Genomic DNA, 11,590 nt, shown 5'->3' with positions numbered 1-11,590 from the left:
TCATTCATCCATCCATCATCCATCCACTCATTCATCCATCCATCCATCATCCATCCACTCATTCATCCATCCATCATCCATCCATCATCCATCCATCCATCCATCCATCCAGCCATCATCCATCCATCATCCATCCATCCATCCAGCCATCATCCATCCATTATCCATCCATACATCCATCATCCATCCACTCATCCATCCACTCATTCATCCATCCATCATCCATCCACCCATCCCTCCATCCATCCATCCCCCCCTCCCCTCTAGTGAGCAGAGGAAAAATCCTCAGCTGAACATTAATGCTGGTTTGGGGATTATTTCTGGATTAATCTATTAATACCTGAATGCAAAAGGTGATTAATCGAATCTTTTAAACCAGGTGACTGAAGGTTTTTTAATGTAAAATATTTTTAGACGGTTTTGGTCTAATATCTGCTCTGAGTGGTTTTATGCTTGTAAATGATGGATTACTGATTTAACTATTATTTCACTAATCGATTAATCTTGATTAATCTGCCGTGAAGCTGTTTGGTTCTGGTTCTGTAGATGAACAGAAACTGATCCGGACCAGAACATTTACTGCCTTCATCTCACCAAGTTCCACTTGCTATTGTTATTATTGTTATTATTATTATTATAATTATTGTTGTTGTTATTATTATCGTTGTTATTGTTATTGTTATTATTGTGGTATTTCCCATCCAGCAGCCGTGTTTTAATGTTGATCCTGCAGGGCTGAAGGTTCTGTTGGGTCAGAACCTTCATGCTCCGGCTCTGATCCGGACCGGTGCTCTTCCTCCTGCTCCTCTTCCTCCCTCCTGTGTTCCTGCTTTGCATCTTCATGCCGTTCTGCTCCAGCGAGATCAGGGCTTATGTAAGCCCGTCGCCGTGCCGACGCTGCAGCAGGGGAGCCCTTAAAGGTGCAGCGCCGCTAATTTACCAGATCCAGCTTGATGAGTGCGGCGCTGCCGGCCCGTTTGGGGATTTGGGATTAATTATCCCGGTGAAAGTCGGTCTTCTAAAGACAGAGAAGAGGAGGATGAATCTGTTGTCTGTCTTCACCTCCGCAGCAGCTGCTGGTTCCGCTGCAGAGACGGAACCGGAACCAGAAATTATGGTTCTGTTGGTTCTGGCGTTTGTTGCCTTTTAGGCACTAAAACATGAAATATGAAGGTTGTGTTTCTGAACCCATCAATCGCAGAATTACACGACTCCCGTCTCATCGTGGCTCAGGTGGAAAACTTTCTGACAGAAGTGGCTGGTCTGCATGTCGACCAGCTGAGGTCAGAGGTCATCCCTCTGCTGCTGAAGCCAGTGGGTGTTTCTCCATTGTTTTAGTTATCGATTAATCGATTATTCTAATGATTAATCGGGAATTGAACCTGCGACGGCCGCGTCAGGGACTACGGTCTCCAGATGTGGGTTGTGCTTAACACCCAGAGTCTGCATGTTTTCCAATACGACAGTAGAAAAGTTAAAAGATGCAAACAAATAATTCAGTTTCTCTTTTAAATCAGAAAATAAACAGTTAGCCTAAAATGCAGTAGCAGTTTTCCTCTAATTGTTTTTAGCTTCATCCTTTTCTACAAATCATCAATGAGTGAAAAGTTCAGCCGTTTCTGATCTGGTGATTATTTATTGATTAACCAGATAGAAAATGTTTTCCAGAATCTGAACCATGTGGAGCTAAAATGCCAGATTAGTTCTGGGTAAAACAGATGAAGGTTTTTTAATCTTTAAACGCAAAATGTTTATATTTTTGTACAGTTTTGGCTTCATTACTGTTTTGTTTTTCAACAAATAGCCTTTTTTAGAGTCTGTATACTCCAGTTAATGATTAATTGATTCTGATTATTCCATAATGGATTAATCTGATTGATCGTTTCAGCCTAACGATCCACCAGTCAGCTCTGCTTCTGCTGGCTTTTCCTCAGGGTGCGATTATGAAACTGTTGCTGCTCTAAGCTCTGCTGGGCCTGTTGATGTTAACCTCTGACCCCCTGGTTCTGCTAGTTACCTGCTGGCCTGAGTCAGAACCACCCGAACTGCCCGCCGACCCAGTTTCTGCCTCCGGTCCGGTAAACCAGAACCTGTTTTGTGTCCGCAGGTGGGCCGATCCACGTCAGTTTCCCATCCGGCCTGACCCTGGCCCAGGTCCAGAGGAAGAACCCCCTGGTGGTGAGTGGGGGGCGGTACCGGCCGCCGGACTGCGAGGCCCGCCACCGGACCGCCATCATCATCCCGCACCGCCACCGCGAGCATCACCTCAAGTTCCTGCTCTACTACCTGCACCCGTTCCTGCAGCGGCAGCAGCTCAGCTACGGCATCTACGTCATCCACCAGGTGAGACCTGCAGAACCCGACAGAACCCGACAGAACCCGACAGAACCCGGCAGAACCCGACAGAACCCATCGCCGTTGGCTCTGCTGCTCCCTCTGCTGGCTGCTCTCTGCATGACTGAATAAAATCTCATCATATTATTCATCCAGATTATTTTCTTTTAATAAGGAAAAATAATAATTATGTTTTTCTGTAAGAAATTGGACCTTAATGACCTGGAGCGATTGAAAAACTGACTCGGTATCGACCCATACCGAATGTCTCCAGTCTGGTTCTGAAAGCATCAGACTGGAAACCAGTTCAGGTCAACTGGTGAAAACAGGATCATATGATGAACCATAAACTGGTTCATGCAGCCTGAATTATTATGGAAAACTTTTTTCTGTATAAAAATAGTTTTTAATTCTGGATTCATCCAGATATGAACAAAAATATGATCCGCTTTAATGACGTTAGCAGGAATCAGAAACGTTTTTAATCTGAAGTGAATCCAGATTAAATCCTCATTCAGAGAAGAAAAGCTTTTGATTTGAAGCAGCCGGATCTTTGGCGCCCCCTGGCTGTGAAGCCCTGAATGCAGAGCCGCATTAAAAGCCTCTGAAGAATCGGCTTCATGCTTCAGAAATGAACCTTTTGTTCAGCTCAGGGTGTCCAAAGTGTGGCTGGGGGGCCGTCTGTGACCCTGTGGTGGACTTTAGGCGGCCCCCTTGAGCTGCATTTATTTTTGTTTTATTTACAAATAAACACTTTAAATTTTATGTTTAAAAAATAGATTACCATTAAAGTTTTTTGCATTCATCTTAATTTTGTGTAAGTGACCTACTTTTTCTCAAAGCAAATTTTACTTCTCATAAAAAAGCAAACAACAAAACATGAGAAACTGGGTGTTCATGTTCTGTATCCAAAATGACTTGTACATGTTTTCTACAAAATATTTATTTTATTTTTGTTGATGAAAATGAAGTAGTTTAGTTCATTATTTAGCAGATAAAATAAAAACTTCAGCTGCAGCGTCTCGTAAAGTTTTTTCTGTTAAAAGTTTTGGGTTTTCTGGGTGTTTTTGCGCCGCAGGCGGGGAATTACACCTTCAACCGGGCCAAGCTGATGAACGTCGGCTTCCGGGAGGCGATGAGGGAGGAAGACTGGGACTGCCTCTTCTTCCACGACGTCGACCTCATCCCCGAGGACGACCGCAACCTCTACGTCTGCGACGCCAACCCCAAGCACGCTGCCATCGCCATGGACAAGTTCGGCTACAAGTGGGCCGCTGCAGCGTCCGTTAGCCCGCGGCGCCTCCTACTGGTAGACTCACGCTGTCTCTGCTGCTTGTCCCCTCCAGGCTTCCGTACAAAATGTATTTTGGAGGCGTGTCGGCGCTGTCGCCGCTGCACTACCTGAAGATGAACGGCTTCCCCAACAACTACTGGGGCTGGGGTGGCGAGGACGACGACATCGGCGTCAGGTCAGACCCGTTCCGATGCTCTACGACCGAGCCACAGACCGACCTTTGACCTTATGCTCTCCGTCCTCAGGGTGTCTCTGGCGGGGATGTTCATCAGCCGTCCGTCTCTGAAAGTCGGCCGCTACAAAATGATCAAACACAAGCTGGACAAGGGCAACGACGTGAACCCCAAGAGGTAGAGACCGACCGCACGACTGCTGCTGGACACCCAGCCTGGAGTCCATGGCCTAGTCAAAGCAACCAGACTTTAAATGCACAGCAACATGAATCCTTTCCTGATAATTTAACAGAACTAAAAGGAGGTAAACGTATATTGAATTACGTTCAATATACGTTCAATATACGCGGTACTGAATTAGGGTGCAGTACCGCGTTACACCAGAGGGTGGCGGTGCATCTTTTTCCCATCATCACAGACACATGAAGAAGTGGACAAGCAGTAAAGAGTTTTAATCCCAGGTTGATAATTTTCACCAAATTATGAATCCTTTAAGTTTTGTATTGTTTTATGTAAATATTTTGAGATAAAAACAAAAGTTCTGTTAGCATGCCAGATGCAATGCTAGCTTAGCTGCTAACTGCTAGTGTATTTTGGAGTTGGTCACATTTCAGTTCAATACTTATCCACAAATTCAAGTTAGTCAAACAAAATGACACATTAAGTCAGAAATAAAGTCAAAATCTAATTATGTTAAAGTTAATTTTGATTAATCAGTTACATCGATTTTAGCAGGTTAAAAAAAACATTTTTAACACAATTGTGGTTTTGTGTTTTAATACATACTAAAGTGCCAGAACTTTTGTATTTTGTTTCTGGTACAACCATAAATCTGACGGACCTGCTACATCCAGGGTGACTGATGACAAAGCTGATGCCGTCTGGGGTTCATTCCTGCTTCATCGATGATCTGGAAAAACTATTGTTGTGTTCAAGTTGTGCTAGAAGGAGTTAGCCTATTCAAGCTCTGTTAGCTGCACAAGCTAACACAGCATCTCAATGCTAAACATGTTGCTAATGCTAATGTTGGCATCCGCAATCCTTATTTCTAAAGAAGTTCAATGAATGATCAGATTCTTGGAACTCTAAAAACTCTAAATATCTTTGTCAGGGACTTTGTGTCTATTTCTTAAATAATTAGAAATGAAAATGTTTTGTTTTGTGTATGTCAATCTAACTTTGTCTCTGTTCAGGTTCAACATGTTGGCGAAGACGCGTCAGACCTGGAAGATGGACGGCATGAACACGGTGGAGTACGAGGTCGTCTCCAGGGACTACCTGCCCCTCTACACCAACATCACCGTCAACATCGGGACCGAGTCCGGCCTGCACCCGCCTGCGCAGAAACCCGCAGCAGAGAAACCTGCTGCAGCACAGAAACCTGCTGCAGCACAGAAACCTGCAGCAGAAAAAGCTGCTGCAGAGAAACTTGCAGCTAATTCTTCAACCAAACTCCAGGAGAAACTTGCTGTGAAATAATCCTGTTGGTGTGATTTCTGGTAGAATGAAGCGATAGCTCCCCCTTGTGGCTCCTGCGGTCGTCTGGAGCTGCGGAGAGGAGGAACCCGGTTGGACTCTGTGAGTTTGTGTGTCAGGCGCTGTCGCCGCTGTATAAACCATGAGGCCTTAGAACCACGTCTTTTCTTTTCACGTAGACCTTAGAGTGTAGAGGGAGTTTAGAGGAGGAAGCTGCTGGAGCGTTTTCACATCAGCTGATTCACGTCGGATCTGTGAAAGCTGATCGGGCCAGCTTCAGTTTCTGATCCACTGCTTCAGTTTCTGATCCACTGCTTCAGTTTCTGATCCACTGCTTCAGTTTCTGATCCACTGCTTCAGTTTCAGATCCACTGCTCCAATTCTGTTTTTCCTGTGGATGATAATGAATTCCTGCATTTTCATCACTCCGACGGCTGATTGTGTGAAAACATCTCTCTTATCCTCTGAGTTTGGCAGAAGAAACCAAAGAAGTTTTTATTCTTCATATCACTTGGTGTTAGTTTGCTGGAAGCTCCAGGTTGCGTCAGACGCCTGGGTTATCACGTAGATGGGAAGTGGCCTTAGACACGCCAGCCTGGTTCCGATCCATAAACGGCAGTTTGGGTCGGAAAGACTGAAACTTTTACTCCTGGAGGAGAGAAACTGAACGGGCCGGGTGTCACTGGGTTCTGGTGTCAGTTAATTTCTGTTCTCCTTTCCAACTTCTGCACAGTCCACAGTGGCCTTATAATCATAAATAAACAGATTCAAAATGAAAATATTCTGTTGGGTTTCTCTTCCCTCCTGGTTTTTATTGCTCATATGAAACAGAAAATCACTAGCATTAGCTTTAGCAGCAGCTAATGCTAAAGCACAACACCAACATGGCATTTCATGCACAGCATCACAGGTGGAGAAGGATATGACGAACGCTTTAGTGACAAAATTATATTGAACAAATCAATCTTATTTTGTTCCTGAATGTTCCTCGTTTGAAATGGTTTTTGGGGAATGTGAAAATCTGTTGAGGAAATGGAAATCCTGCGTAAACAATCTTCACTCACTTCAAAATAATCAAAATAAATCTCTGACTACATGAAGAATTAAACAGACCTCAAACTTTAACTGAAGGTTTACAAAACAGCCAAGTCGATTAGCACTTTAAAATATATCTGAAAATATTATTGTAGGGGAAGCTAAGTGCACTAAAGTTTTAAAGTTAGCTATTAGTGCTAAGCTAAATCGTAGCTCTGCTGTTAGGTTAGCAGAAGTGTGCCCACCACTGTTCAGTTAGGTTTTACACACCAAGATAGTTAATGTACTGGAAGGTAGTTTTATTTCTAAAACACATTCAGCAACAAGGCACTTCAAAGTGCTTTACAAAAATTAAAAGGAAATACAATGAAACAAACCAAGGAAAAGAGCAAAAGAAAACAAAAAGGATAACTGCATGTTTAAGAATAAGTAGTCTGATTTATAAAGTCGTGGGGGTTTCTCTGGATTCTTGTTCTGATAAAGTTGATCTAAGGCAGAGGTTCCCAAACTGTGGGGCGCGCCCCCTAGGGGGAGCGCCGTGTCATTGCAGGGGGGGGCGCGGGAAGCCGTCTGAATGGAAAAAAAAACAAAACATGAACACTGTATGCGCTGGGTTTCCACCTGTGAAGGAGACCTGCTGCTGCTGGGCGGAGCTACGTAGGTTTGTGTTAGAATCACGGCAGCAAACCAGCAAAACGCAAAGAACTTTTCACAGTTTTTCCCTCCAAACTAACCGACTGAGTTGAGTAAAGCTGCTGGATGCAGGTAATGTTAGCTAAAAGATGACTAGCTAATGTTAGCTAAAAGATGACTAGCTAATATCAATACAGAACCTTAAGCTTAACAAGTAGCCTGTAGGCTACCGATGTTGGTGTCTATTTTCAGCTACGTACATTCATTTTGCCCCCCAAAAAGTCAATGCCCCCCCCACCTCACACGTGTCGTTTCAACCAGACAGCCATTTGTAATCCATAGGGGGGGCGCAGAAGAAAACGTTTGGGAACCACTGCTCTAAGGTAATGAGAAGTTTCTATGGATTCTAAGTTTGTTCTAATTAGTGAAATGTTCATACATTTTATTCTACAATCCTGCAAAATCTTAACTATGAATTCTGATTTACAAAATATTTATGTCTGGATTCAGTGTCCATAGCAACGCTCCATTCTGCTGCAGTACGAATTAACGCCAGAAGATGTTAATCATCTGACAGATCAGCTGGTAAATAGAGAAGCAAAGTGAGTAATAAACTAGGAAAGTTTTTAAAATGATTCATTTCTTGGTATCAGTGTTGAGTTTGAAACGTTCATGATACGCCAACTACAGTCAGACTTCTTATGTGGTCACCATGGCAACTCCGCTCCGGTTCATTACTTAGTGTGGATTTTTATGTGCTGTGATAAGGTGTAGTTATCTCTGAAAAGTTTTCCACACGTCTCACAGAAATACGGTTTCTCTCCGGTGTGGGTTCTCCTGTGTTTGTCCAATGTTCCCTTCCGTCCGAACCTTTTCCCACATTCTTCACACGCATGTGGCCTCTCCGCCGTGTGAACACTGGTGTGACTGCGCAAGGCAGAGTTGCTGGGGAAACTTTTCCCACACACCTCACACTCGTACGGTTTCTCTCCGGTGTGGGTTCTGGTGTGAACTGATAAGTAGCAGCTCCGACTGAATCTTTTCCCACAGATCTCACAAATCACAGGTTTCTCACCTGTGTGGATTAGCAGATGTCGCTTTAAACAATCATTGGTTCTGAATCTTTTTCCACACATTTTACAAACAAATGGCTTCTCTCCGGTGTGAACTCGTGTGTGAGCCGTCAGTTTGGCTCTACACACAAACGTTTTCCCACAGTGGGAACACTGCAAAGGTTTCTGATCTGATTCTGTGTTGCTCCGACTCTCTGAGATGGGTGAGGTGTCTGCTTCGCTGCTGGTTCTTCTGAGGTGGTTCCGGTTTGGTTCGGATTCACTTTGGTCTTGTTCTTCGTTAGCAGAGGTCAAAATCACAGCCTTGGTCTCCTGGTTCATTTCAAGCTGCTTTTCGGCCTGAGTGTGGCGTGGATTCTTCTCTTCCTCTTTGATCTGTGGAGGTTTTGGTTCCTCCTGGTCCAGTCTGGAAAATTTCTCCTGTTTTATAAGCCGAGTATCCAAGAAAATGTCCTGTTGGCCTGGAGACAAAAGAAGAAGAAAAGCGAGTTCAGTGAGAAGCTTCTTCATTTGTTGTGTGAAAAAGGCTGCCACCAACTGGTTCAATCAGGAATTACCTGTGCTTTGTTTTTATGGCATGGCATTAAGGCCAAAATTAAGACCAGCGTGCACCAAGCAGTGGCTACAAGAGGCTACATCCATTCTGAAGCTAGCTACTGTCTGATTAATGATCAACTGACATCGGCAAATGCTAGCCTTACCATATGCTAGCCTTGAGATAGCGAGTAGCATCTTATTTATTTATTTTGAACATGATAGAAGCATAAAATCACACACATGAACAAGGAATGCAAAAGGTACATATTTTTGTAGCACAGTAATCTTAACACGCTTCAAACGTAGCAGGAAGAAGTAAGAAACGTATGAACTCTGACCCCATAAACTCATACTGTTTTCAGACGGATCCTCATTAATAAATCAAAAAAATTAGGAAAATGACAGGTAAATCAATTTTCCATCTTATCTGTGTTTACATATCCACACTTGTGCGTTAGCCTCAATTTACACAGTAATGCTAACGTTCACCCATATTTCTGTATCTTGTGAAAATGACTTCCTTATATTTCCTCTTAAATTGTATTAAATTTTGACTTTATTTTAACTCCTAATTTAACTTGTTCCATAACTTTACCCCATGAATTGAAGTACAGAAGCTCTTTGTTGTTGGTAAACTCAGAATCCGTAAGTTTGAGTTTAAGTTTTATCCTCGTTCTCTTTCATTAAACCTGCTCTGTCTGAGCTCAGTTTATTAGATTCCTTAAACATAATTTCAGCTATTTTTAATCCCACCAGGTCTTCAAATTAAAGAATCAAAGATTTTAAATAATAACGGGTTTGTGGTCTCATAACAACCAACATTATGATTCTAACGGCTCGGTTCTGTAGGATACTCGGTGAATGTAAAGAGCTTTACTACTTAACTCCCCACACTTCTGAACAAAATGTTAAATATGGCAAAATCAGAGAGTTATAAAGAATATGAAGTGATTTATTATTCAGAATATGTCTGGCTTTAGCAAGGATTGATTTGCTTAGTTTATTCTGTAAATGTTTAATTTGAGGTTTACAACTGATTTTATCATTTATTATCACACAGAGAAACAAAATACATAAACCCTTTCTATCTTCTGTCTGACCTTGAATTTGAGTATTTTTGTAACAATTTCCAAAAACCATGATAAAAGTCTTGTTCAAATTTAGTGGTAATCTATTATTGTCAATGTTTAATTTACTGATTTAGGCGACTATGGAAAGAAGTTGTTGGAAGTTTAAATTAAATTAAACTGGTCCCAGTGCTGACCCTGAGGTTCCCCACATGCAGCCTCCAGACAATCAGACTCAGTATCTCCATTTTCACAAATTGTTTTCTGCTCTTTAAATAACTCTTCATCCAGTTCAAAACTACACAACGTTCTAATTTTTTAACCAAAATATGATTTATTGTGTCAAAAGCTTTCTTTAGATATATGAAAACCCCACAGATAATTACTTTTCCTGATAACATTATTTTAAATGTTCCATGTTTCCTTTGTATTATTGTAATATTCCTTTTTACATGTCTTTATAATATCAGTTAACTTATTTTTATATTTCTTATATTTGTTTTCTAATTCAGAAGTTCTCCTGTTTTATAAATTCCCTAAAAAGTTTTTTATTATTATTATTTTTCTTTACATGCGTTTTGCAATCCGCTGCTCCTTTTTCTGCTTTTCATCTCATTTTCCTTAACTGGGCAGTTCTTATTATTTAGTAATTTAAATATTCTTAAAAATTCTTCATATGCTGCATTCACATCATTTATTCTATAAATTAATCTCCAATCATGTCATCAAATCGGCCTTCAGTGACTCTTCTGACCAAATCCGTCTGTTCTGTGATCTGACAGATGGACGTTCATAAAAGGACCATGACGGTACATTCACAAAATAAATCAATGTTTCTCAAACCAGGTTTCAAATACTCTGTTTTTGGTGTAGAATAATTTCGTCCATGTTTGGATTTAAAGTATTAACTTAATGCTTCAGGACCTGGACGGCTTCTATTTCTGGATTTTCCCACAGAACTCACGCTTGTTTGGTTTTTCTGGTTCGTCCGTAGGAGTCTGGTTCTGCTCGTCCTGCTCCTCTTTAATATCCGGTGGTTCTGGTTCTTCCTGATCCAGACCAGAGTCCTCCTGTTTCAGAACCATCTCCTGTTTGCAGACATGTTGCTGTTGGACGTCTGCAGGGAAAAAAATAAGATGTTTTTCACCAGTCGGTCTGAACATTATCTGCTGGTCGGGAATGTTCAAACCGAACATCAGTTTTAGTTCAGTTTCTGTATTTTCTTTTTCCTTTAAGCAGACAGACTGTCCTGTTATCAATAATTCTCCAGGATTCCTGGAAGTCTTTCAGTTTCTCTTTGGTTCAGTTTCAGTTTCTTCCCCCTTCCTGTCTTCTTCTCCTTTTTAAGTGTAATCTGATACATTGAAGTGTATTTGTTTGATGTAATGTACAGAACATCATTTAAAATTTAAAGTACATTTTAATAAGAAAACAAACTCCAGCTGTAACGCAAATTAGTTTTTCCTTCCACTGAATTTTCTATGAGGATCAGTTACTAAAGTTGCTACCGTTGCAACAGATCCAGACATCATGACATATCTATATGTTATTGATATATATACAGCAGTCAGAAACATCTGGTAACCTGGAGCCTGATGGATGATCGTGGAGAAAGGATAAAATCAGGACTCTGGTATTCTCACGAGATCTGGTCGTGTTTCTGTGAGTAGAAACATGGCTGACCTGACCTGCCTGAGGAGCTTCAACTCTCCACCACTGAACTTCTCGCAGCAGAAACTGAAGCTGAGACGTTTCTGCTGGGTGGGAGAAACATAGACATCAATACGTAGATGCCTCAGGGAGCGCTGAGTCGTACGTAACAGCGTCCGCCATCTTCTGTGTGGCAGCAAAGCGATCGGAGCTCCTTAAGTCCTGTTCTGTGTGGACTTATGAAACAAACTGGATTCATTGGCATTACCTTCCACAGGTAAGGATGAAAGATCAGAATTACAACCGGAAAACAACTGG

At 41.9% G+C, this 11,590-nt stretch overlaps 2 protein-coding genes across 4 annotated transcripts in view; one reads left to right on the top strand and one right to left on the bottom strand.

Annotated features, from left to right (window-relative positions):
- LOC103155289 (beta-1,4-galactosyltransferase 3) overlaps positions 1–5,433 on the top strand; it is a 15,071-nt gene extending 9,638 nt beyond the window's left edge. For both annotated transcript variants that reach the window (XM_007576926.2, XM_016663439.1), the window contains exons 3-7: positions 2,108–2,343; positions 3,413–3,600; positions 3,681–3,803; positions 3,874–3,978; positions 4,995–5,433. In XM_007576926.2, the coding sequence (XP_007576988.1) occupies positions 2,108–2,343; positions 3,413–3,600; positions 3,681–3,803; positions 3,874–3,978; positions 4,995–5,280 (938 nt within the window). In that variant the 3' untranslated portion in view covers positions 5,281–5,433. The remainder of the gene's footprint in view (positions 1–2,107; positions 2,344–3,412; positions 3,601–3,680; positions 3,804–3,873; positions 3,979–4,994) is intronic.
- Positions 5,434–7,370: 1,937 nt separating this feature from the next.
- LOC103155288 (zinc finger protein 184-like) overlaps positions 7,371–11,590 on the bottom strand; it is an 11,318-nt gene continuing 7,098 nt past the window's right edge. The window contains exons 2-4 of one of the 2 annotated variants that reach the window (XM_016663440.1): positions 10,587–10,739; positions 7,639–8,479; positions 7,371–7,499 (exon numbers count right to left, since the gene is read on the bottom strand). In XM_016663440.1, the coding sequence (XP_016518926.1) occupies positions 7,680–8,479; positions 10,587–10,739 (953 nt within the window). In that variant the 3' untranslated portion in view covers positions 7,371–7,499; positions 7,639–7,679. Of the gene's footprint in view, positions 8,480–10,586; positions 10,740–11,590 lie in introns of both variants that reach the window. The other variant, XM_007576925.2, reaches the window with a different exon arrangement.

The sequence above is a fragment of the Poecilia formosa genome, unplaced genomic scaffold, assembly GCF_000485575.1.
Source record: "Poecilia formosa unplaced genomic scaffold, Poecilia_formosa-5.1.2 Scaffold420, whole genome shotgun sequence".
In the NCBI taxonomy this organism is placed as follows: Eukaryota; Metazoa; Chordata; class Actinopteri; order Cyprinodontiformes; family Poeciliidae; genus Poecilia; species Poecilia formosa.
Note: the sequence above shows the minus strand (reverse complement) of the source record. Positions and strands in the feature narration are given on the sequence as shown.